The sequence below is a fragment of the Budorcas taxicolor genome, chromosome 4 (genome assembly GCF_023091745.1).
Source record: "Budorcas taxicolor isolate Tak-1 chromosome 4, Takin1.1, whole genome shotgun sequence".
Taxonomy (NCBI): domain Eukaryota; kingdom Metazoa; phylum Chordata; class Mammalia; order Artiodactyla; family Bovidae; genus Budorcas; species Budorcas taxicolor.
Window position 1 is genome coordinate 106,405,298 of NC_068913.1, and position 26,588 is coordinate 106,431,885.

The 26,588-nt window shown below is 44.6% G+C and overlaps 1 protein-coding gene across 5 annotated transcripts in view; it reads left to right on the top strand.

The window, feature by feature from the left end:
* The first annotated feature begins 3,797 nt into the window (after positions 1–3,797).
* Positions 3,798–26,588, top strand: part of AGK (acylglycerol kinase) — a 95,421-nt gene continuing 72,630 nt past the window's right edge. For 2 of the 5 annotated variants that reach the window (XM_052638795.1, XM_052638799.1), the window contains exons 1-2: positions 3,798–3,830; positions 9,594–9,711. In XM_052638795.1, coding sequence (XP_052494755.1) covers positions 9,611–9,711 — 101 coding nt within the window. In that variant the 5' untranslated portion in view covers positions 3,798–3,830; positions 9,594–9,610. Of the gene's footprint in view, positions 3,831–3,853; positions 3,934–4,031; positions 4,120–9,593; positions 9,712–26,588 lie in introns of those variants that run through there. The other 3 variants (XM_052638797.1, XM_052638796.1, XM_052638798.1) reach the window with 3 other exon arrangements.

Sequence of the window (26,588 nt, forward strand, 5' to 3'; positions counted from 1 at the left end):
ACTGCCTCAGTTGACCTCATGAGGAGCTCTGAGGCTAGAATAACCATCAGAGGTCTCTTACTTAGGGTTGAATTTGACCAGAGATCAAATTGCCAACATCCGCTGGATCATCAAAAAAGCAAGAGAGTTCCAGAAAAACATCTATTTCCGCTTTATTGACAACGCCAAAGCCTTTGACTATGTGGATCACAAAAAACTGTGGAAAATTCTTCAAGAGATGGGAATACCAGACCACCTGACCTGCCTCCTGAGAAATCTGTATGCAGGTCAGGAAGAAACAGTTAGAACCTGACATGGAACAGACTGGTTCCAAATCAGGGAAGGAGGACGTCAAGCCTGTATATTGTCACCCTGCTTATTTAACTTATATGCAGAGTACATCATGAGAAACGCTGGGTTGGAAGAAGCACAAGCTGGAGTCAAGATTGCCAGGAGAAATATCAATAACCTCAGATATGCAGATGACACCACCCTTAAGGCAGAAAATGAAGAGCTAAAGAGCCTCTTGATGAAAGTGAAAAAGGAGAGTGAAAAAGTTGGCTTAAAACTTAACATTCAGAAAACGAAGATCATGGCACCCAGTTCCATCGCTTCATGGCAAATAGATGGGGAAACAATGGAAACAGTGTCAGACTTTATTCTTTTGGGCTACAAAATCACTGTAAATGGTGAGTGCAGCCATGAAATTAAAAGATAGTTGCTCCTTGGAAGAAAAGTTGTGACCAACCTAGACAGCATATTAAAAAGCAGAGACATTAATTTGTCAACAAAAGTTCATCTAGCCAAGGCTATGGTTTTTCCAGTGGTCATGTATGGATGTGAGAGTTACACTATAAAGAAAGCTGAGTGCTGAAGAATTGATGCTTTTGAACTGTGGTGTTGGAGAAGACTCTTGAGAGTCCCTTGAGCCACAAGATCCAACCAGTCCATCCTAAAGGAATCAGTCCTGAATATTCATTGGAAGGTCTGATGCTGAAGCTGAAATTCCAGTACTTTGGCTACCTGATGCGAAGAGCTGACTCCTTGGAAAAGACCCTGATGCTGGGAAAGATTGAAGGCAGGAGAAGAAGGGGACGATAGAGGATGAGATGGTTGGATGGCATCACTAACTGGATGGACATGAGTTTGAGTAAGCTTTGGGAGTTGCTGAAGGACAGGGAAGCCTGGCATGCTGCAGTCCATGGAGTCACAGAGTCAAACACTACTGAGCGACTGAACTGAACTGACCAGGCTTTTCTGATTTCTTCTAGATCATACTAAGTGCCCATCCGCAGCCTGGGCAGTGCCATGCTCTCATCCAATTGTGGCGATAAGTCACAGACCACAGAGGGAGGACTGTTTTCACTGCCGTGAAACTCGATACACCGTGTGCACAGATACAAAGACAGCTGACACAGCTGTCCTCCCCGGGCACTCACAAGGCAGCACGCACACGAGCACATTCGATGTGGTCAGATCACACCCACTCGGGACAAGGATGTGCCAGCCAGCCTGGATTCTGTTGCTTGTTGGTCCTAATGAGAGACATGAGTATAGAGCTCCCTGTCGAAGTGTGATCCAAAACAAAGATAAAATCAGCTCTAGAACAACAGAAAAAGTGTATGTATAAAGAAAGTATACAAAGTATACATCTCCATATAAGGTATAGATATATACTTTAAGAAAAAGCTTTATTCTACATTTCTTCATTTTTTTGACTGGAAACTTCTGGAAAAACTAATTTAAGTTGAACTTTTCTCACCGAGGGGAAATACTGTTCTGCTGAAGCCCTGAAGCTTAATCTGCCCATTGGACCATGCAGCATGAAGTTCCAAATTTTTCTAACCTGCAGGCATGCGGTTCAGCAACTTATTTTTAAATGCAGATGTTTTAAATGGTTGGAAAAGAAGAGTTGAAAATAACTGTCATACCTAAAATATCACAACATTTTACAGCTAGGCAAGATTTTTTTTTTTTTAATGATGATCTAGTCTCCTAATTTACGGGTGGATGGTTTAGGAAGTTCACCCGACCCTTAATATGGCCCGTTGAGGATTAGCACTTGGCAAGTATGCTTTACTGCACCATAATCTCGTTGGCCTGTCTCATTTCTCTTAAATTGTTCATATAGGGGGGCGATAGGAAGGATGTGCGTCTTTATGCAGTAAATGGGGAAACTGGACTGCAAACTCTATGAGGGCAGGGACCATGGGGAGGGGTGATGTACAGGCGTGCATCCCTTGTGCCTAGCGCATGCGCAACTCTCTGCAACTATTGGTTGACCAATAATGGATGGGAAAAGGAAAGAAAACATTCTTGATTGACTGGCATCTCTCCACCCTACAGGTGCTAGTCAGGGGAAGAGGTGGGAGGACAGAGAATTAGAACTGCCCTTTGGTGGTCTGCCTGTGCCCTGACGTCTCTGCCCTCTCTTACTTGCTAGGATTTATTCACTACATTGTGGATGCTTTGGAACTGTGGTGTTGGAGAAGACTCTTGAGAGTCCCTCGGGCTGCAAGGAGATCCAACCAGTCCATATTAAGGAAATCAGTCCTGAATATGCATTGGAAGGAGGACTGATGCTGAAGCTGAAACTCCAATACTTTGGCTACCTGATACGAAGAACTGACTCATTTGGAAAAGACCCTGATGCTGGGAAAGATTGAAGGCAGGAGGAGAAGGGGATGACAGGATGAGATGATTGGATGGCATCACCGACTCAATGGATATCAGTTTGAGTAAGCTCCGGGTGTTGGTGATGGACAGGGAGGCCTGGCGTGCTGCAGTCGCAAAGAGTTGGACACGACTGAGAGAATGAACTGAACATTGTGGCCAGAGGTGTTCAAAATGCAAATCAGATCACGTCATTCCCTTGACCCTCCGGGTCTTCCCGTCCTGTTGCCTATAACGTGGTCGGAGCTCCTTACTGCCTTGGCCTGTCTTGCCCACCTCTCTGCCTTCACCCCTGTCACCCACTGCTTAGTTCTCTCTGCTTCACCCACACTGGTCCCTGACTTGGTAAACTGCCTCAGACTTTACAGCTTTTGCCCTGATTGTTCCCTCCCTCAAAAAAGAGGACCTTGCTTGACCTGCTCCTTCTCGCCTTCGGGTCTCAGATTAATTGCCCCTTACCAGGAGAGGCCTAACTTAAAACAGTTCTCTCCACCCACTTTCTATCACCTCTTTTCATTTTCTTGTGTACATGTTGTTGTTTAGTGGCTAAGTCGTGTCTGACTCTTCACGACCCCATGGACTGTGTAGCCCGCCAGGCTCCTCTGCGCTCCACTGTCTCCCCGAGTTTGCTCAAATTCATGTCCATAATGAATGAGTGGTATATATCACTGCCTAAAATTCTCTGATTTGGCGCCAGGTCCTAAAACAGTGTTCGCCTTTTAGGCTTGTCATAAAATATTGTTGAGCGACAGAGGGATAGGTGGTAAGGATGAATGAGTGAGTGAGTGAAGTCGCTCAGTCGTGTCCGACTCTGGGACCCCATGGACTGTAGCCCGCCAGGATCCTCGGTTCCACGGGATTCTCCAGGCAAGAATACTGGAGTGCGTTGCCATTTCCTTCTCCAGGAGATCTTCCCGACAGAGGGGCTGAACCCAGGTCTACTGCATTGTAGGCAGATGCTTTACCGTCTGAGCCACAAGGATGGAGATCAAATAAATGTTTGATCAAAACCCTAAGTCAGTCCCCTGGCGGCGGCGGCCCCTGCAGACCGCGCCCTCCCTGCGCGCCCGGAACCCGCGGCGGAACCCGAGGGCGGGGGTAGCTGTTTCCCTTCAAAGAGCGGGGGACTCTTAAGGGAGCGCACAGGAAAGGCAGGGCGGCGAGCGGGACCAGCCGTGGTGAGTGCGGCGGTGCTGGCGCTGGGAGCCGGGAGCGGGTTTCGTGGACCGTGCAAGCGCTGGGCTCGGGGGTGTGGGGCGGAGCCCCGGGGGCCGGGCCTAGGTGACCGCTGTCGGAACGCCGCTGCGGGCGGAGGGTGTGGGAGCGAGGGCCGGGCTGAGCGGCACTGGGCGAGCTCCGAGCATCGGATGGCGGTTCCTGTTGTCCCTGCGGGAGGCACATGCCCCGGGCTCTGCTCCCAGAGCTGTCGCTAACTTGTGTGACCCTTTCCTTTTCTTGGGGACGGGGGTAAGATGGGGGGGGGGGGGGGGGAGGGGAAGAAAGCGATTCAGCTAACTTTTTTGCAAAATAGGGCTAATGGTCTCTGGTCGGTTGATTCATTCATTCCAGCTGCGTTACTAGGTTCTGTTTGTGAGAACCTGCTTTGTGAGGGTTCACAGTCTAAGGAGAGCCCCACCGTATGTGAGGGGGGTCGAATACAATCGGAATTTGGGAATTCTTAGGGGAAAAGCAAACATGCATTTCGGATGAGACGTGCAACCGTTATTTCTCCAATGAATATTATATGCCAACTTTAATTTTTTTAGTAAAAAAAAATTTTTTTTTAAACTGTGATTGGGGAGTAAGAATTCTGTTGGGTACTTAGAAAGCATGTACATTGGTAACTCATATGTTGCATATTGTGATGATGACCTAAATGAGACATTTACGGAGTGCATCGATACCTGGTACAGTGGGAACTTTATAGCCAAATGAGTTGATCAGAGCAGGTGTATCCTCATTTGGGGGTCGCAAAGAGTCGGACACGACTGAGCCACTGAACTGATCCTCATTTTATTCATAAAAACATAAGAGACAGGTTAAATGACTTACCCAGGCTCTCACTGCCAATAAGTGACAAAAGTAGGACTTGAATCTAAGCCGAGGTCTTAGACCAATGTTCTTTCCACTGCTCGAGGTTGCTTGCATGGTTCTGCACTAGTTTTGTAATGCACAGACCCATTCATTTGTGACGCAAGGCAGTTCCAGTGGGTCATGGGTGGCCTTAAAACAGACTCTTAACAACTCTTAAATTGTTACTCTAATTTCTGTCCTTGCCCTGGGTATTTTATCTGCACTCCATCTTGACCTCCTTCACACTGAATCCCAAATCTATATCTTCTATCCAGTTTCTCCTGGCTTCTAACTGCTAAGTCCAGATACCCATTGATCATTTCCATTGGATTCCCCATGGGAATCTCAATCAAATTCAGCATCTCCTACACCACATGTAACACCTTTCTTTATGAAGCTACTCCCCAGATCTCATGATTGAAATCATTATTCAAGACATTGCCCAGGTACAAACCTTGCTTGGTACCTCTTCTTTCACCATCTATAATCAATTGATCATGGGTGAACATGTTAGTTGCTCAGTTGTGTCTGACTCTTTTCAACCCCATGGACTGTAGCCCACCGGGCTCCTCTGTCTATGGGACTTTGCCAGGCTAGAATACTGGAGTGGGTTTCCATTCCCTTTGCCAAGGAATCTTCCCGACCCAGGAATTGAACCCAGGTCTCCTGCATTGTAGGCAGATTCTTTACTGTGTGAGCTACCAGGGAAGCCCTAATTGATCACTCAGTGCTGCCAAATTCTATTTTCTAAAGATCTCCCAAGTTCATCCCCCTTTGTTCTTTTCTTCATTTATGTGTCTAAAGATTGTAATAACTTCCTGCTGGCTCTTTGTAGCTTTGAACTCAGCTTCTTCCATCCTATTTTCCGTTTTGCTACAAAGTGATTTTTCTACAGTCCAGATGTGATCCTGTCTCTCACTTACTTATTCCCTTCAGGGTTTTTTATTATTGTCAATATTGTTTCCAAAGTCTTTAGCATGGATTCAAGGTCCTGCCTGAAGTTTTCTAAACTTCCTGGACCTTCCCCATCCTTTATCTCCAAACTACTCTTTGTCAGTGTGGTGCTGACCTCTGTGAGAAGCACGGGAGTACTGGTTAATAATGAACGTGATAATGCAAATAGTGGCCTCTGCGCAGGTACCCAGTCGAATCTTGGAGGCAGAGTTTTGGGTGAAGGAGAAAAGCATAGCTTTATCGCTTTGCCAGGCAAAGGGGGACACAGTGAGATCATGCCTTCAAAACCTGTGTCTCAACTCTGGGGGACTTGGTGAGTTTTATAGGAATGGTTTACAGGCAGGGTTGTTAATAAGGATCAGCTGTGCAGGGCCTGTGCCCCTTTAATCGGGCCTCAGGTGGGTTTCTGATGCGCTTCTGTGATTCTAGAGTTTATCACACTGTGACCTCTGGGATGAAGAATGCGTCATCAAATAATTAACATGTTCCATCTGTTGGGAGTTCTGAAGAGCGCCAAGAGTCCTTCCGTTTATCACTTGAGGCAGGATCGGGACTTTGCCCCCCAAGGCTGCACTGTTGTTTGTTTTTTTTCCCTCCTCCCTTGTCTGTGTATCCCCCTCCCTTCCCTGATTAGCAACTATTTGAACCTGCCCTTTGGAACTCGGGGAAGGTCAAGAAATGGGGGGCACAGGCTTTTGTGTCCAGAAGCTCCACAGGGTACTGGTCTGTTTCCCTGACAGCCCGACCAGAATAAGTCATAATCTCTGGGTCATGCCCAAGAATCCACATTTTAAACAAGTTCTTTGAATTTTAACAAGATTTACACTCAAGTTTGAGAGGCCTTGTTCTCACTGACCCTGTTCCCTGTCTATACCTGGTGACACACTTGTGTATCTCTGAATGTACCTTGTTGGCAGTGAGGCCTTTGTGTGCAGAAGTCTCCTTAGCTGCTGCTTTGGTGTTTCTCCTCAATGTTCAAGACCCAGGGTACATGTCATGCCTTCTCGGAAGACTTCCCTAATCATGGACCACCCTGTCACCTCCAGTCCACATTAGGTCATTCTCGGGGCTTCTCACAGAGCCATGATTTAGCCCTCCACCCCTTCCCCCTGTGTTACAACCATACGTTATGTGATTATTTTGTACTTGTGGCTTTCACAGTTGCCAGCACTTGAGAACAGAGACTCGTGCTTCTCTGCTTAGCAGCCAGCCCAGAGCCTAGCACGTTGATTGAATGAGCGCTTTAGGGCCAGGTGGAGAGGCATCTCATTACATGTGCTTTCGGGTTCCTTTATGTGCCATCCTGCACTGCGGCCCTGATTCCCAGGAAGGTGGGCTCCCTGGCACCAGTTTCACACGTGACTGGTGATAAGGATGTGTCTGGCCTTGAGAGGAATTTTAACCAGTGGTGGCGGTAAAGAAAAAATTAAGTAGTGACACTTGTTAAAGACTGGTAAGACAGCCTTCCCTCCAGGGTGGGGAGAGGCATCTGGGTGGATGTAGGAACCACTGAGGGCATGGTCTTGGACTGAGGGGAGGAGCTTGGGCCCAACCCTGACTCCAGTGAGGACAAATGGGCGTTATAGCCAAGAAGCAGGGCGGCATCAGTGGATGGAAAATTGCTAAAGAAATGTCAAGGGTAGAGGGGACTCTTACTAGGTGACTCAGTAGAATTCTTGCTGAAGGCAGACCAGGGTGATAAGATATCCGGGGTGGTCAGATTCCAATGGTGGGGATGGGAGATTTTCACTAAACCACCTTAGTAGGATTCTTGCTCAAATTGGATTCTACAAGGGCCGAGAGGGAACCCCAAGGTAAGTCCTAGTCCAGCAGAACTCAGAGCCTGATTCAAGTTTCTGGTCAAGAAGAGAGTCCCTGTCGTTAAGTGGAGTAATAAAAGAACTAGTGTGTGCTAAGTCACTTCAGTCGTATCCAACTCTTTGCAAACCCGTTAACTGTAGCCTGCTAGGCTCCTCTGCCCAGGGGATTCTCCAGGCAGGAATACTGGAGTGAGTTGCCATTTCCTCCTCCAGAGGATCTTCCTGACCCAGGGATCGAACCCACATGTTTTACATCCCCTGCATTGGCAGGCAGGTTCTTTACCACTAGTCCTGAAAACTAGAATCAGCAAAAGCAGCTGTTCCCGAGCTGCCCCCAGCCCCATCAGCATTGGTCAATTTATCTCATGCACACATAGTTAAAAATGTCCTGTCTAGAAAATAATTAAGAAAATTTTAAAAATACATTGCAATTTAAAACATAAATATCAGCCGTTATCTCACAAGAGGGAATTACTACAAAGTCTTGTGTGTTTATTTCTGTTTTTTTTTTTTAATTTATATTTGTGTTTGAATGTAATTGGTAAATGCCTATTACATAAGACTTAAATCCTGCCAGTTTTACTTAAAGTTATATTTTTTAGTTTTTTCCACATCAACAAAAATTCTTAGTGAAAAAAAATTTAATCTAGATGGGGGGAAAGTGTTCCTTGACCCTCGTAGGGTCGCTACCTGGGTCTGGAAATTAAATTGACAAAGACAGATTAACAGGAGCAAAGCATGCACGTTATCTAAATGTAAGTTTTACGTGACATGAGAGCCTTCATAAGGAAATGAGGACCCAAGGGTTTGAGTGGACCATGGTGGAGGAACGTGATAGGGTAAAGACTATGAGGTAATTGTAGCAGATGAAAACCTTAGGGAGGCCTGTGTGTTAAGGAGTGTTTGTTGACAAAGCAAGTGCCTCTCACTGGAGGGTTTTATGATCTGTTTAAGAAATGGCAAGGTGGGGAGGTGGTCAGAGTGACCTTCCTGCTTTTGCTATTTTCCAAACCTTTTCTGAGTAAGATGTCCACCCTCACAACGTGCCATGTTTGGGGTACCATGTCTTGAGCCCCATCTCATTCCACAGTTACTTATCAAATGGCTGTTAGGCACCAGATCTTATTTTGGACATGAGGATTCTGCAGTGGATCAGAGCAGTCAAAGTCCTTACTCGTGGAGTTTACGTTCCAGTGGGATAGTAAACTAACACCTAAGGACCATCCACATGATAAGTGTGGTGAAGAAAAACAGAAGTATATATGGTCACTTTTTTTGCACTTTTGTTTTTATTTATTTTTTTAATTGGAGGCTAATTACAGTACTGCGGTGGTCCTTGCCATACATTGGCATGGCTTTGGTTTTGCGTGTGCCTGTTCGGTGGCTCAGTCAAGTCCGACTCTTTCCGACTCCACGCATTACAGCCCGCCAGGCTCCTCTGTCCGTGGAATTTCCCAGGCAGGCATACTGGAGTGGGTTGCCATAAAGTTAAGCTAATTTACCTTCCTCATAGGAGTGTGTGAGTGTCTGTCTCATTTTATTTTGTCATCAGTGAATACGATCATTTTAGAATTTTGTTCATTTTATCGGTGAATGGTGATAGTTCTTTGTAATTTGCATGTCTTTGATTACCTTGGAAGTTGAGCATTTTTACAGTTATGGATATTTCCTCTTCATTGAGTTTTCTTTGAATGTTCTTTTATTGAGGGCCTGGTTGTTTTCTCCTATTTTGAATAACCCTTTTACATCACTAGTTTGATTACTAATTTGATGATAAGCACTTTATATATAAAGGATAAGCAGATACTTTTAAACAGGTATAGTGACTGTAAAAGCAGAGACAGGGCTCCTAGAATCCCTTTCCTCTTCCTTCTAAGAAAAAGTGATGAAAGAAGAGAAAGTATAGTTTGGGTGTAAAGGAGTGAAGGAAGCAAGGAAATGTAGGTGGGCAGGTAAGAAGATGAAGTATCTAGGAAGGAAAAGGAGGAAGGAAGGAAGACGTGGGGAGGATGAAAGAAGGAAGAGGATGAAAGCGTAGGGCCCACGTGATTCCCTGGATAATTATATTTTTCTTTTCTGCCTGTACTAATCCAGCAAATTCCTAAGAGAAGATGCCTGTGTTCTTTAAAACACTTCGAAATCATTGGAAGAAGACGACAGCTGGGATCTGCCTGCTGACATGGGGAGGCCACTGGGTCTACGGGAAACACTGGTAAGCATCTGGCGGCCCCCCACCCCACCCCACCCGCACGTGCAGCACAGTCCGCAGGGCCTGTGGTCAGCGTCCTGTTCAGCTGTGCTTGTCTAAAACGTTGTGGTGTAAAGGGAAGGCAAATGTTAAAACCTCAGAGACGATGGCTTCCTGTAACCAGTCCCGAGAGGTAGAAACTGTAGAACTGTTGAGACTTATACCTCAGTGGACACAGAATACGCCACCAGATCAGGGCAGGGAGAGACTGAGCGCCGCCTCAAGAGAGAGGCAAGCGGCCTTCCGAGGAAGGGTGGAGGGCTGGAGCTCACACGTCTCCTTGGGGTTTCAGTCCTTCTCTTCTCACTCCAGCCTCTTGATCTGTGACAGTGGCCGTTGCCGGACACTGAGTCCGGTCCCTCCAATGTCTGACTCGGACTTTCTTCGTCTAACTCATTAGCCTAGGTTCATTTAAATGAAACTAAGACTTTCCAGCCTTTTGTTTGAGTAAGGGATTCCAGGGAGTCCTGGGTTTTAGTTATTACCCTTCAGGTCTACAGGGAGAAGAAAGTGTCAAGCTTTTCTTCTGGTTTAGCATGCTAATAAGATTTAAATAAACAATTTTTTAAAATAAAAATTATACAGATTATTAAGAGACCCAGTCACACTGTAGTCTTTGGGGGATTCAGGGCTACGTCTTAAATATATAGCAACCTTCTCTAAAATCCAGTTATCCTAATTGATTGCTTTGTTAAGTGGAACCCACTGAGCAGGCTTTACAATGGAAGTATCCACATTGAAAAGCAGACTCACGTTGGTCCTTTTGTGAATATCCTCAATTCACCCGTCAGAGAGCATTTATGGTAAACGTGGTATCTACTTTCTGCAGATACGGAGAAGATGAACCATTCCCACCTCCTCTAAAGTATTCTCAAGGCTGACCATGTGAGCTCCATTAGCTAGCATATAAAGAACAGACCCAAGCATCTTAAAATTTTAATATATAAAAAGAAAGGCAGAAGAAAGGTTTTAATAAATTGTGTCTGGAGCACATAATTGTCTGGCTTTTCCTCCCTTTTCGAGCTACATTTGAGCCCTCGAGGGAAGGCTCCTTATAGCTCCAGCCAAGGAAGGAACTAGGGTTTCCTTTGGAGGAGCACCCAGTCCAGGCCTCAGCTGGCTCAGTGCAGGAGAACCTCCCCCTCACTGAGGGTTGTGGCTGTTGCTACTGCGGGGTGAAGGTCTGAGGAAATAACCATGTCCTCAGTTCAGGATGTCTTTAAGGTACCATAGTTACTTCTCATAGTGTAGTCTTGAGACTTTTAAAAAGGCCCCATTAAGTCTCTAGCACTGAGTCAGAGGTCTCATTCTCAGTTGGATCTGAAACAGCTTGAACTGGAAGTGTAGCAGGAGCCTGAAGGCTTCATTTTGCTCTGTCTCTGCCCTTGACATTCAGGGTCGCTGCTTAGAATGCAAATCTCCATTGTCCTGCATAGCTCGCTTTTCTCAACTTCTCTCCTGCATGCTTTGGTGCTACTTAGCAGCTCCGCCTCTTTAAAAATATTGTGATAAAAATCACTAGCAGAAAATTTACCACTGTGACCATTTTTAAGTGTACGCTCAGTAGCATGCAGTATATTCATTTTGTCGTACAACAGATCTCTAGAACTCTTTGATCTTGCAAAACTGAAACTCTGTGCGCATTGAACACTGTCTTTTTCCTCCTTCCAGCCCCTGGCAACCACCATTCCACTTCCTGTTTCTATAAGTTTGACTGCTTTAGTCTATGGGCTCGCACCGAGTCGGACACGACTAAAGTGACTTAGCAGCAGCAGCAGCAGATACTTCATGTGAGTGGAATCATGAAGTATTTGTCTTTTGTGACTGGCTTATTTCACCTGGCATGGTATCCTTAAGATTCATTGATGTAGCATATGGCAGGATTCCTGTCTTTTTTAAGGCTGAATTGTATGTGTAGACCGCATTTCTTATCCGTTTATCTATTAATGGACATTTGGGTTGCTTCCACCTCTTGGCTGTTGTGCATAATGCTAGTACATTGGACTTGGGCATGCAGATATGGCTGCAACATCTTGTTTTCAGTTCTTTTGGATATATATCCAGAAGTGGGGTTGCTGGATTAATGGTATATCCATTTTTAATTTTTTGAGGAAGCTCCATACTGTTTTCTATAGTGGCTGTACCATTTTCCAGTCCCAGCTGCACAAGGGTCCAACTTTTCCACATCTTTATCAATGCTTATTATTTTCTGTTTTCACGCCCCCCCCATCCCCCATTACTGGCCATCCTAATGTGTGTGATAATGGCCTTTTGTGGTTTTGATTTGCATTTCTCTAATGATCAGTGATGTTGAACATTTTTTCATGTTTGCTGGCCATTTGTTTATCTGTTTATTTGTTCACTGTTAGTGTATGAAAACATGACTGATTTTTGTATTCTGTAACTTCGCTGAATTTGTTTATTCTGATTCTGTGTGTGTGTGTCATCTCAAGTGTTTTCTACATATAAGATGATGTCATCCGCAAACATAATTTTACTTCTTCCTCTCCAATTTGGATGCCCTTTATTTCTTTTTCTTGCCTAATTGCTTTGGCTAAGATTCCCAGGACTATATGCAGTAGAAGTGGCAAGAGCAGGCATCCTTGCCTTTTTCCTGATCCTTAAGGAAAAGCTTTCAATCTTCACTGTTGAATATGATATCAGCTGTGGGCTTTTAATACATGTTCTTTATTGTTTTGAGGTAGTTTCCTTCTATTGTCTTTTTTTAAAAAAAATCTGTATATCCCCCAACTTTTCACATAACAGTGCTAACACAATTTTTTTATACTAATCTAACTTTTTTCCCTGAGAAAATCTTCCCCTGAACTCTCTTAAGTAGAAGCTACTCTTGCCTTCAAATGTGTTGGCATTCTCCTAGCTTCTCAGTACCTATTCCAAACCATTACTCTTTCATCATCTTATAAAAAAAATCTCTTCTCCTTTGAGGTTCATAATACCTGACTATATCATAAAACCATAAAAACCATAAGCCAGATTTCTGGGGTCTCATCTGTTGCATCAGACTCAGGCTTCAGTGCCTGGCTTATCAATATTCTTTTCTCTCTAAGTCTTGCTATCTTTCTGAATGCCCTGAGTGTTTATGTGAATGACCCATCCAGTAGCACCTCATCTTTCCTTTCCCTGACTTATCCCTGTCACATTAAGCCTTTGCCTCTTTCATCTCCATCCATTCTCATTGGTTGAATGCTAAACCTTATTATCACTTGTCCCTGTTCCTCTCTTGAAACATGGAACTTCGGCATCTGAATCTTTCATGTCAGCCTTCTGTTATCCCAATTTTCTTCCTTTACTCCCCTTTTTCAGTGTTATCAATTTCTTGTCTTTTGGGCCCTCCATTTTCTTCCAATCTATTACTCATCCCTGCCTTCTTCATGTTCTTCTGTTTTTGGTTCCTCTATCCAACATATTATACAACTTCTCAACACTGTTTTTCATATGGCCTCCCTGGCTTTTTCACAATCTCATTTTCCCTTCTTCTAAGTTAAACTTTTTGAATAATCCCCTCTGCTTCCCTACCTCCTGCCTGTGCTACATCCCGTCTGGTCTTCATTAGAATTAGTCTTCCCAGTTTTATTCCTCATCCTTTTTGACTGCGCAGCTTTAGACACAGTTGATTCTTCCTGAAACTTTTTTTCCCTTGACTTCTGACTGCCAGAGTCCTGTTTTCCTCCTACTCCTCTAGCTGTTTATTCTCACTTTTCACTTTTCCCTTCTACTCAGACATTCAGTTCAGTTGCTCAGTTGTATCCAACTCTTTGTGACCCCATGAATCCCAGCACGCCAGGCCTCCCTGTCCATCACCAACTCCCAGAGTTCACTCAAACTCATGTCCATCAAGTCAGTGATGCCATCCAACTATCTCATCCTCTGTCGTCCCCTTCTCCTCTTGCCCCCAATCCCTCCCAGCATCAGAGTCTTTTCCAATGAGTCAACTCTTCACATGAGGTGGCCAAAGTACTGGAGTTTCAGCCTCAGCATCAGTCCTTCCAATGAACACCCAGGTCTGATCTCCTTTAGGATGAACTGGTTGGATCTCCTTGCAGTCCAAGGGACTCTCAAGAGTCTTCTCCAACACCACAGTTCAAAAGCATCAATTCTTCGGTGCTCAGCTTTCTTTACTGTCCAACTCTCACATCCACACATGACCACCAGAAAAAGCATAGCCTTGACTAGATGGACCTTGTTGGCAAAGTAATGTCTCTGCTTTTGAATATGCTATCTAGGTTGGTCATAACTTTTCTTCCAAGGAGTAAGCGTCTTTTAATTTCAGGGCTGCAGTCACCATCTGCAGTGATTTCTGAGCCCAAAAAAATAAAGTCTGACACTGTTTCCACTGTTTCCCCATCTATTTCCCATGAAGTGATAGGACCAGATACCATGATCTTAGTTTTCTGAATGTTGAGCTTTAAGCCAACTGTTTCACTCTCCTCTTTCACTTTCCTCAAGAGGCTTTTGAGTTCCTCTTCACTTTCTGCCATAAGGGTGGTGTCGTGTGTATATCTGAGGTTATTGATGTTTCTCCCGGCAGTCTTGGTTCCAGCCTGTGCTTCCTCCAGCCCAGTGTTTCAGACATTGGGGAAGTATTAATAGTTCTCTAGGACTCTGTCCTAAGGGCTTCCCTGGTGGCTCAGATGGTAAAGAATCTTGCCTGCAATGCAAGAGATCCAGGTTTAATCCCTGGGTCAGCAAGATGCCCTGGAGAAGGGAATGGCAACCCACTCAGTATTCTTGCCTGGAGGATTCCATGGACAGAGGAACGTGGCGGGCCATAGTCCATGGAGTTGCAAAGAGTTGACCACGACTGAGTGACTTTCACACAAGCACACAGGACTCTGCCCCAGGCCCTCTGCCCACTTTATCCCATTTCCTTACACAGTCACACCCAATTGTACCACTGTCAGCTATAGATAGACAAACCCCAGATTCATACTTCCATCAAGACCTCTTCTTCTGACCTCCAAACCTGTACATGTATTCAACTGCTTACAACTTGTCTCCTTGGATAATTTCCAGGTGCCTCCAAACTCAACATACCAAAAATAAAATCAAAAGCTTTCCTGGCAAGCCTGTTCCTTCTCAGTGATTGGTACCACTCACCATCCATGTAGTTTCCCAAACTAAAAATTTGAACGTCATTCTCTGTTCATCCTTCCGCCTTATTTCCCACATTCAGGTTATGGCATTCTGAGTGATTTTGCGGCTTTTATATCGACTTTGTTCAGTTCCTTTTGTCCTTCCTCACTGTCACCGCCTTTGTCTTTACTACCGTCATCTCGGGCCTGGATTCTTACTACATGCCTTCTGGCTGCTCTCCTTGCATCTGTTCTTTACTGCTTCTAATCTGTTTTGTGCTGCCAGTACCATACTATCTTAATTACTGTAGCTTTGTAGTATATTTTGAAATTAGTCTTAGACCTTTAACTTTCCTCCTTTTCAGAATTCTCTTGGCTATTCAGGGCCCCTTGAGATTCCATATGCATTTTAGGAAGTTACTGAGAAACTCAAACTTTTTGGCTAGCCCAATTCAGGTCTTCCAGAATGCCACGTCCTATTTTTTTTTTTTGGGGGGGGGGGGGGGGGTCCCTTGGAGAGCCTCCAGGAGTGTTCCCTCCTAGAACACTTTTCCCTTCTCTTCTTCCCCAGCCAACTACTATTTCCCCAGGTCTCAAATGTTACTTCTTCCCTGTCCCCTCCAGACTAGGCAGTCTTCCCATATTCTCTCCATAGTACTATGAACTACTGTGTAATTGTTGTTCAGTTGCTCAGTTGTGTGTCTCTGCAACCCCATGAACTGCAGCATGCCAGGATTCCCTGTCCTTCACTGTCTCCCAGAGTTTACTCAGATTCACATCCATTGAGTTGGTGATACTATCTAACCATCTCATCCTCTGCTGCCCTCTTTTGCCTTGATCTTTCCCAACATCAGGGTCTTTTCCAATGAGTCAGCTCTTTGCATCAACTGGCCAAAGTATTGGAGCTTCAGCTTCATTGTCAGTACTTCCAGTGAATATTCAGGGTTGATTTCCTTTAGGATTGCTTGTTGGAATTCCTTGCTGTTCAAGGGACTCTCAAGACTCTTTTCCAGCACCACGATTCAAAAGCATCGATCCTTGGGTGCTCAGCCTTCCTGATGGCCCAGCTCTATGTGATATTCATCACTGCTGTCGTTTTTTTTGTTGTGTTTGCTTCTTCTGCCATAAGACTCTGCAGGCAAGGGCCCTGTTTGTCTTTCTCAACGTCATCCCCAAGGCCAGCACATAGAAAGTACTTGACATCTATTTTATTTATCGAGGCAGGAACAAGCAAAAGAAAGAAGGTCTGAGTTCTCAGAGAGCAAAATCTCAACCGTTTTGATTGCCTACTTCTGAATTCACAAACCCAGGCTTTTGAATATATCCTCCTGAAGAGAATGATACACTAAAGCCATAGTCAGGTTACTCTTCCATCTTCACCAATTTATTTTGAAACAGTGATGAATTTCCTCTGTTTCCTGCTTCACCATTATCCTCGTTCTTAGACAACCTTAACTCCTACTTCAAAGAGAAAGAACATCAGCACTTACCTCTGTATGCACACTTCTGTTCTTTTTGTCTCATATGAAGTTGTATCCTGCCCAGGACTAGCCTCTCCAACCCTCGTATGGATCCAGTTCTTCCTCCTTTGTTGGTTATCCTTTTCCTTGCTTGTACCTTTTTTTAAAAATTAATTTGTATTGGAGTATAGTTGCTTGACAATATTGTGTTAGTTTCTGCTGTACCAGAAAGTGCATCAACTATAGGTATATATATATATATCCCCTGCTTTGTAGATTTCCTTCCCATTTAGGTCACCACAGTGCACTGATTCAAGTTCCCTTTGCTATGCAGTAGATTCCCATTAGTTATCCATTTTATACATAGTATCAGCAGTCCTCACTTGTATCTTGAATCCCATCCTTCCTACTTCTTTCTCCCCATTTGTCAAACTGTTCAGAGCTGGGATGTGTCATTTCAGCCGTGTGTTCCCATTTATTTACTGCCCGCATTCTCCCATTTACAGCGTTCTTGACAGCTTGCCTCACACTTGCATACGTCTCCCTCTTTTTAGAATAAGCTTAGTAAAACTTGGTTTTCTATCCCATCATTTGATTGACCCTGTTCTTGACGAGGTCATTAAAGCTTGTTAAATAAAGTAGATACTTTTCAGTTCGCACCTGCCACGTTTGATTCTCCTCCGTTACCTTTAGGGCATCTTTTTTTTTCTCCTATTGTTTGGTATGCCCTGTGGCATGCTGGATATTAGTTCTTTCAGTTCCCCTACCGGGGATCGAACCTGTACCCCCTTGTAGTTGAACCGCAGAGCCCTAACCACCGGACCGCCAGGGAGTTCCCACCTTTAGGGTGTCTTTTTGCTCTGCTTGTCCCTTAGATGCTGGTGTCCCTATCCTATCCTCATCCCATAGACTTCTTAGGTGATTGTAACCACAGTAGGGTTTTCAGGTGGGATACTTAGATCTTGGAGTCATAGTATTTTCTGGTCCATGTCTTACTTCCCTTGACATCCTATGTGAGGCATGTCCCTGGAGTTGTAGCAGGCAGTCGACAAGCACAATATTCTTTCTGAAAGAGACCTCTGATCATGTCGCTGTTGTACTGACAACCTGTAAATAACTCTCCATTGGCTGGAACAAAAAGACCCAGCCCCTTAGCATGACATAAAAGAGCCTTCATGATCCAGCCCTGTCCTCCTCTCCAGCCTTTTTCTGATTCCTTTTCATCCCTCCTCCATCGCACTTAACACTCAACCTCTGTGTTCTGGAAGTCTAGAAAAAGCCCTCCCTGTTGTGTGTCTCACTGTCCCTTTGCTTGCGTTCTCCTCTCTAACTGGAACACTTCTGCTCTTCTTCATTTGGTCAGCAGCTCAAAAAATGTGTTGCCAAGCTGTGTAAAGCAATGGTGGAATTACTGAATAAGAATAAAAGAAAACAACATGTGTTAAGTACCCTATGCCTGCTGGTCTGCCGGTGCTGGGCTCGCTGTTTCCATGTACATACATGGTCTCATGCAGTCCTCAAACCAGACCTGTGGGAGAGAGAATGTTACTTCCATATAGAAATGAAGACGCTGAGGCTCAGAGAAATTAATAACTTGTCTAAAATGGTCTCTCAACCTACTGGTGAAATTGAGATTTGAACCCAGGTTAATCATGTTCTATAGTACATCCCATGTGCTTTCTTTGCTGCTGACCACTTTGAACAGCGATGCTCACTTCAGTATATAAAATCTGCTGCATTGATTAAATGACATTACCTTTTAAAAGCCTTTTTATGCAGCTTTACTAGAACTGTTCTATTATGTTCCCATTTCATTTTTCGTTGCTCAGATGGAATCAAGCTCCTTTATTAAATAGACAGAATGCATTTATTAGCGTTTAGTAGAGACGAGGTGCAAACTGGACATGTAGCCCAGGGAACGCAGCCCTCATTTCAGAACCTTCTGGATGCTGTTGGTTGTCCCTTCGTGCTCTCAGTGGTTCTCTGTGGGCCTCTGTTCGTATCTGGTCTGACTCCCCCTCTCCCCTTTACTCACTGCTCCTACCCTTTCTCTCGGCCTTTCACTTTTTCTCTGTGTCCCCCCCGCCTCCTTTTATAAAAGTTTTATTTATTTGTTATGGCTGCTTAGGGTCTTTGTTGCTTTCTGCAGTTGCTGTGAGCGGGGGCTACTTTTCACTGTGGTGTGCGGGCCTCTCATTGTGGTGGCTTCTCTTGTTGCAGAGCGCGGGCTCAAGGCACACAGGCTCAGTGGTTGCCCTGCAGCATGTGGCATCTTCCTGGACCAGGGATTGAACCCATGTCCCCTCCCTTAGCAGGCAGATTCTTAACCACTGCATCAGAGAAGTCAGTCCCGTCCCCCGCCCCTTTTAAGCTTCCTTACCTGTTTGCAATTTATAGATGAGTACATTTATTTTTCTTCCATTCTGTGAAAATCTTCAAAGGTACAGCAAACTTGAAAGCATTTTACAGTAAACATCTGCCTACCTAGTTCTTGGATTCTAGACTTCACTGTCTTTGTCTTGTCACGTCCCTATCCATCTGTCCATCCTCTCAATCTTTCTTTCTGAAGCATTTCCAAGTAATTTGTCAACATCGATGTACTTCTACCTGAATACCCAACCATGTGGATCAGTAATTAGAGTTTAGCATTTGCTTATACTGTTTTTTTCCTTTACAATGAAATGTACATACAATGAAATATACAGATTTAAGCCTGCTTTCACTGAGTTTTGTCAGATGCAGACACCTGTATAACTCAGACTCCTGGTAAGACTGAGTGCTGTCATCTTTCCAGGTGCCTTCCTTGTGTTCCTTCGCCATCACTCCCTGTCCCCCAAACCCTGAGGCAGTCATTATTCTACTTTCTTTTCCCCATCATCGACTACTCTTTTTTTACTTCTAGAACTTTGTATGAGAGAAATCATATAATATAAACCATATTCTTTTTTTGTTAAGCTTCTTCCTCTTAACGTAATGTCTTTGAGATTCAACCATATTGTTCATTTCTTTTTTTTTTTTTTCTGGCTGAGTAGTATTCTAGAAGATAAGCATTAAATATTTTTTACTTATAGAATTTTAAGTTTTTTGTTCTTACTGACTGACATTTTGCATTCCTCATTTTAAAAAGCAAGCAAATCGTTATGTCATATGTATTTGACTTTTCTTTCCTTTGGAAGGAAACTGGTGTCTCCTGATATAGGATTCACATACCAGTAAGAATAATTGACTGTGTTTCATTGTTGACTTTTTGATTAAATAACGACCCTGGTTTGATAGGTGGGCTTCCCTTTGGCTCAGCTGGTAAAGAATCCACCTGCAATGTGGGAGACCTGGGTTCAGTCCCTGGGTTGGGAAGATTCCCTGGAGAAGGGAAAGGTTACCCACTCCAGTATTCTGGCCTGGAGACTTCCCTGGACTGTTAATAGTCCATGGGGTCACAAACAGTCTGACGTGACTGAGTGACTTTCACTTTCATTTTTAAGGAAAAGTTGTGTGTGTTTGTATGACAGCTTTGGGAAAAAGTGACATATGTTATTTTTATCCATCCGATTTTAGACTGTGTCTTTGGGATCAGGTATTACTTATTTGCGGGTGTTATTCATGTTGCTGTATTTATAGTTTTTTCTTCTCCTGTGGGAATTTCTCTCCTTTCTTTCCTCCCTTCTCCTCCGTTTCAAGGGGAAAAAAACAAAACCTGTGACATTCTCGTCTGCACCCTCCCCCCCACAGCAGGTTGCAGTAGTGGGCACAAGCTGCAGGGGCTGCTTTCAGGACTCTGGAAGGAGCAGGTGAACAGGAGGAAATGACCGTCTTTGCTGAAAGTAAAGAGGATTGAAGTATTGCTCATTCCTCTCCAGCTGCTCTCCCCAAGCTTTCTGGGTTCCCTGGGGGAGACTGTGTTCCGGGTTGTTAAGTTCATCATGTCAGCAGTTACCTGCAGTGGTCTTTCTCTCATTCGGAGCCCTTTCAGCGGCAAGCAGCCTGCTAACAGACAGTAGCATAAGAAAGGAGGCGCTTCTAACAGTCTGACCTTGGGCTCTCTGAGCCTCAGGTTCATCTGTAAAGTGGGGCTAATAACAGCACCTCATTGGATCATTGAAGGCTTGAGGTAACTGAAAAGCTCTTAGCATAGTGCTTGATTGATATCAGGGTTCACTACATGCTAGTAACTGAATTAATTTGATGTAATAGGTACTCACTCACTCTGGGAGTTAAAACGAGTTACTGCTGATAACTGGGCAGTGAATGATTCGAGAGCCAGCCAGTGGGGAGGAAGATGAGGATCGGCCAGATGGTGCAATGAGATCTCAGCCTTTCATTTATTTCACCTTTCATGTGTAACAAGGCAGCTTGGAAAAGTGTAATTTCAAGAGGGACAGAACATAACCACAAAAGAGGCAGGGCATAAGTAGTTAAAAAGCCGTGAGGCGTGTCTGAACCCTTGTCCGTCTGATTTGAGCTCAGATCCTTTCACCTTCGGGGACCTTGCTCATCCTGCCTCTGGTCTCTCTCTCCTCGAGATCCTGGCTGGTGAGGCTTGCCACAGCTTATCGACTCATCCTCGTGGCTCGGCAGGTGACAGAAGCTCTGTTCTTGCTTAGTTCTGGCTCCTGGTTCTCAGCTTTGGCTCTGTGCTTCTGGCACCAGTTCGGCCACCCACCTTGGCCCGTGACCTGGGACTTCCTCCTGTTTATTTCTGGAGCATATAGCCACTCAGCCAGACATCCTGGTATCTTCTCTGAGAATTTTCAATCCCACGAACACTATGCATGCCTCCACGTGAAACTTGCAAAGCAGACATGATGCTGTAGCACTGGTCCTGGGCCATGTGTCCCGAAGTTTTTATTAATACTGGAATTTTTTCCATCTGAACATAGGAACGTTAATCTTGATTACGATACATTAATCTTGATTACTATAAGCATTGAGAAGAACCCACCTTTCAATTCTGTGGTCAAAACAATTGCTTAGAAGTAAAACTAAATGATGAGTTGGCCCAAGGGGTGTGTTCAGTGTCGTTCAGCTTTATTGAGAACGTAGTAGTATTAATCATGAGGATCACTAATACTTCATCAGAGCTTGTCACGTGTCAGACACTGTTCTAAGCACTTCACATTTATTAGCTCATTTTATCTTCCTAACAACTTTATGAGATGGTTGTTAATCTCAGGCTAGTGTGAGATTAATAGCCCTAGACAGATGAAGAAGCTGAGGGATAGCGAGATGAAGTAATTTGTCCAGGGTCACACAGCTAGTAAAGGCTTCCCTGGTGGCTCAGATGGTGAAGAATCCTCCTGCAATGCAGGAGGCCTGGGTTCGATCCCTGGGTTGGGAAGATCCCCTGGAGGAGGGCATGGCAACCCACTCCAGTATCCTTGCCTGGAGAATCCCCATGGACAGAGGAGCCTGGAGGGCTACAGTCCTTGGGGTCGCAAAGAGTCGGACACGACTGAGTAACTGAGCACAATTAGTAAGTGTCAGGACCCTGATTGAAAACCAGGGCCTTCTCGTCCCCTCTCACAATGGCCCCTGTGTCTTAGGTGACAAACTGCAAACAGATTGTTCCAGGCCCAAGCCCCACATGGCCTAAGATGATGATAGAACGTCGTGCTTCAAATCAAGCTTCCCTCCGAGTCAGCTGGGTTTGGGGTCGAGCCCTTGCCTTTGTCACTTCCTGATGTGTGACTTGGGGCAGATTCTCCAAGCTTGCTAAACTTCACTTTTCCGCCTCCTCACAGTATCTCACAACATTATTGTGACCTTAAATAAGATCATCGCAGTTTCTGGCACACATCAAAAAGAGCAGCACCTTTTATTTTGGATGAATAAGGCACTGCGTGCTGCGTCCTGTGTGCTACAAAGTCAGTGTGAGGGGTGCCTAAGGGAAGAAGGGATTATGTGAGCATTTTTTTTATTATGGAAATTTAAAACATAAAAATGCAAATAGTATGATGAATCCCCATATATCAGCGTTCAGCTTCAGCAAATATCAGCATTGTATTAATCTCATTTCCTCTGTCTCTTCCTGGTTTTATTTTTCTGGAATATTTTTAAGCAAATTCCAGATAGATCTTGTAACTATACCCGTAAATACATTAATACCTTATTTTTAACAATTAAAGAATTTTTAAAAATCACAACGCCTTTAACATGGGCCTAACAAAATTAAGTACATTATGAGAAATGCTGGGCTGGCAGCACAAGCTGGAATCAAGATTGCCGGAAGAAATATCAATAACCTCAGATATGCAGACAACACCACCCTTATGGCAGAAAGTGAAGAGGAACTAAAAAGCCTCTTGATGAAAGTGAAGGAGGAGAGTAAAAAAGTTGGCTTAAAGCTCAACATTCAGAAAACCAAGATCATGGCATCTGGTCCCAGCACTTCATGTGAAATAGTTGGGGAAATAGTGTCAGACTTTATTTTTTTGGGCTCCAAAATCACTGCAGATGGTGATTGCAGCCATGAAATTCAAAGACGCTTACTCCTTGGAAGGAAAGTTATGACTAACCTAGATAGCATATTTAAAAGCAGACAAGCACACCGAGGAAACCAGAATTGAAAGAGACACATGTACCCCAATGTTCATCGCAGTACTGTTTATAATAGCCAGGACATGGAAACAACCTAGATGTCCATCAGCAGATGAATGGATAAGAAAGCTGTGGTACATATACACAATGGAGTATTACTCAGCCGTTAAAAAGAATTCATTTGAATCAGTTCTGATGAGATGTATGAAACTGGAGCCGATTATACAGAGTGAAGTAAGCCAGAAAGAAAAACACCAATACAGTATACTAACACATATATATGGAATTTAGAAAGATGGCAATGACGACCCTGTATGCAAGACAGGAAAAAAGACGCAGCTGTGTATAACGGACTTTTGGACTTGGAGAGGGAGAGGGTGGGATGATATGGGAGAATGGCATTCTATCATGTATACTATCATGTAAGAATTGAATCGCTAGTCTATGTCTGACGCAGGATACAGCATGCTTGGGGCTGGTGCATGGGGATGACCCACAGAGATGCTATGGGGAGGGAGGTGGGAGGGGGGTTCATGTTTGGGAACACATGTAAGAATTAAAGATTTTAAAATTAAAAAAAATAATAAAATAAAAAATAAATTGGAAAAAAAAAAAAATAAAAGCAGACATTACTTTGCCAACAAAGGTCCGTCTAGTCAAGGCTATGGTTTTTCCAGTGATCATGTATGGATGTGAGAGTTGGACGGTGAAGAAAGCTGAGTGCTGAAGAATTGATGCTTTTGAACTGTGGTGTTGGAGAAGACTCTTGAGAGTCCCTTGGACTACAAGGAGATCCAACCAGTCCATCCTAAAGGAGATCAGCCCTGGGTGTTCATTGGAAGGACTGATGTTGAAGCTGAAACTCCAATACTTTGGCCACCTCATGTGAAGAGTTGACTCATTGGAAAAGACCCTAATGCTAGGAGGGATTGGGAGCTGGGGGAGAAGGGGACAACAGAGGATGCCAACCCTGGATGGCATCACCGACTCGATGGACATGGGTTTGGGTAGACTTCGGGAATTGGTGATGGACAGGGAGGCCTGGCATGCTGCGATTCATGGGGTTGCAGAGTCGGACACAACTGAGCAACTGAACTGAACAAAATTAAAAATTCTCTACTGTTGCTTCTGTTTAATCACTAAGTTGTATCTTACTGTCTGTGACCCCACAGCCTGTAGCCTGCCAGGCTCCCCTGTCCATGGGATTTCCCAGGGAAGAACACTGGAGTGGGCTGCCATACCCTCCTCCAGGGGATCGTCCCAACCCAGGGATCGAACCCATGTCTCCCACATTGGCAGGCAGTTTCTTTACCACTGAGCTCCCAGGGGTGCTTCCCCCACCCCAAATCCTTTATGTCATCTAATATTCAGTCTATGTTTATACTTTGCCTGTTGATGCCGATTTCTGCTTTATGGTTTTGTTCAAATCAATATCAAAACAAGTTCCACACAGTGCACTTGATGTCTTATCTTTTAAGCCTCATAAACTCTCACTCCGTCCTCCTCTTGTAGCATTTATTTGTTTTAGAAACCAGGCCTGTCTGCATTTGCCCTGTAGAATTTTTCATCCTCTAGATTTGACAGTTAACTTACATGGTTCAGTGGTGGGCAGAGTCATATTGGAGCCTGAGGCAAAAAGAAGAATCAGTAATACAGAGTCTGTATTTAAAACTCTGATACTGTATTCATCATGGATCTTTTAGGCTCATTTTGATTTTTTAAACATAATGTATGAAAGTGTTTATCTCCATTCCTATGTTTTGTGGTGTTCCCTTAAATTTTGCACCTGAGGCGAGTGGGTCCTCCCTCCCTTTGTTCGAGGCCCAGCCCTGAGTTGTTTAACTTGTTCCTCTGTCTCACCTGTGTCTTGTACACTGGTGAATAGTTCCCTGCTGCTTTTTTTTTTAAGTCTTTATTGAATTTGTCACCATATGACTTCTCTTTTTTTGTTTTGGTTTTGTGGCTGCAAGGTATGTGGGATGTTAGATCCCCAATCAGGGATCAAACCTGCACCCCCTGCTTTGGAAAGAGACATCTTCACCACGAGACTGTCAGGGAAGTCCTGAGTTTCGACTTCTGGATCTTTGCTCTTCAAAGCATGAGCCGTGGTCCAGTGGAACAAGTCGCTCCTGGGAGCTGATTACAAATGCAGAACCCCAGGGTCCAGCCCAGACCTGCTGAGTCAGAACCCCCATCTTTAACCGGATCCCCAGGGGCCGTGCCTGCGCAGTGAAGTCTGAGGAGCACTGTCCCGAGGGTGTGATTCCAGTCGGGTTTAGTGGTGGCGAGCGTGCTTCATAGACGTGTTCTGGATCTTAGTGTATCACATCAGGAAGTACGTGGTGTCTGATTGTCCTGCTTTGGGGGATGTTAAATTGATCAGTGGTTCAGATGTGATCAGACTGACCCATCCGTTAGAAGGCTGAGAAATCTCTTCCGAGCGTTCCCTGGAGTAACATGGTGAAGGAGGGGCAGCTGGATGGATCTGAATGTTGACTTACACTTACGCATCTGTGACCCTGGATAAGGTGCCTCAGTTCTTGGCCTGTAAGCAAAGATGGATCATGGTTGATCCACCTCACTGGGCTGTCACACAGATTTTCTTAGAGGCTTGGCACAAAGCAGGCTCTCCATCAGAGACATTGCTGCCCTTCTTCTCTTCTTTCCTCATCGGAGAAAGTGTTGTAGCAAAGATGTCTGAAGTGGGGCCTTGCAGAATGGGTGGAACGATGTTCTGGGTGAGATTCATGACCTGAGCACATGCAGGAAACGAAAGTGTGTGGTGTGTTCTTGGAGACTGGCGAAGAATTTGACCTCACTATAGAGGTTTTTTTTTTTCCTGTAGAACAAGGGGAAAGCCAGATGGAAGGCTTTGACTCTAGGCAGTGTATAGTATTTGGAGCCCAAGGAGAGGAGGATGTCTGGAACAAAGAGGTGTTTAGAAGTTGAATTCTGCTGCCTAGGAGGGAGAGAAACGTGTAGACTGTGGATGTGGGGGTGCGGGGGCGGCGTTTCAGTACTTCACATAGAAGAGAGCAGAGGCCAGAGTGCTGGTGTTAGGAGGGGAAAATAAAAGGGCAGACGGGAAGTTGTGGCACTGTGAGCAGCGGGTGTGGGCATGGGGGCCATGCCAGCAGGCTTCTCTTTGGTCTGGGTTTCGCTTCTTACTGGTCACATCAAGTTGCTTAACCTCTGAGCCTCCTTTTCTTTATTGGTGAATGGGGACAGTGAGGTCTGTTTAGCAGGTTACCTGTAAGGATTTAATGAGATGGTGCAGAGATTTCCCTGGCGGTCCAGTGGTTAAGACTCCGCCCTTCCAACGCAGGGGATGTGGGTTCGATCCCTGGTTAGGGAATCAAGATCCCAAATGCCCAGGGGCATGGCCAAAAGAAATTTTAAAAAAAAAGAAAAAAATGACTTGATGCATGTCACGTGCTGCACTTTGATGAGTGCTAACTGTAATAATTACTAGATGGTTGGTTGTTTGGTTAAAGGAGAGGAAGTTAGGAGAAATCTTTTTTAGCTTCAAGTCTAGGATAATTGACATGACTTTGTGCAAGCTCTGGGAGATTGTAAAGGACAGGGAAGCCTGGTGTGCTGCAGTCCATGGGGTCGCAAAGAGTCAGACACAACTGAGCGACTAGGATAATTGGTGATACAGAAAGAGGAAGGTCACCTGGGAGAATCGGTTTAAGGAGGCTGTGTTATATATTTATATTCCCTTTTAGATGTGTTGAGTTTGAGACCTTGACGG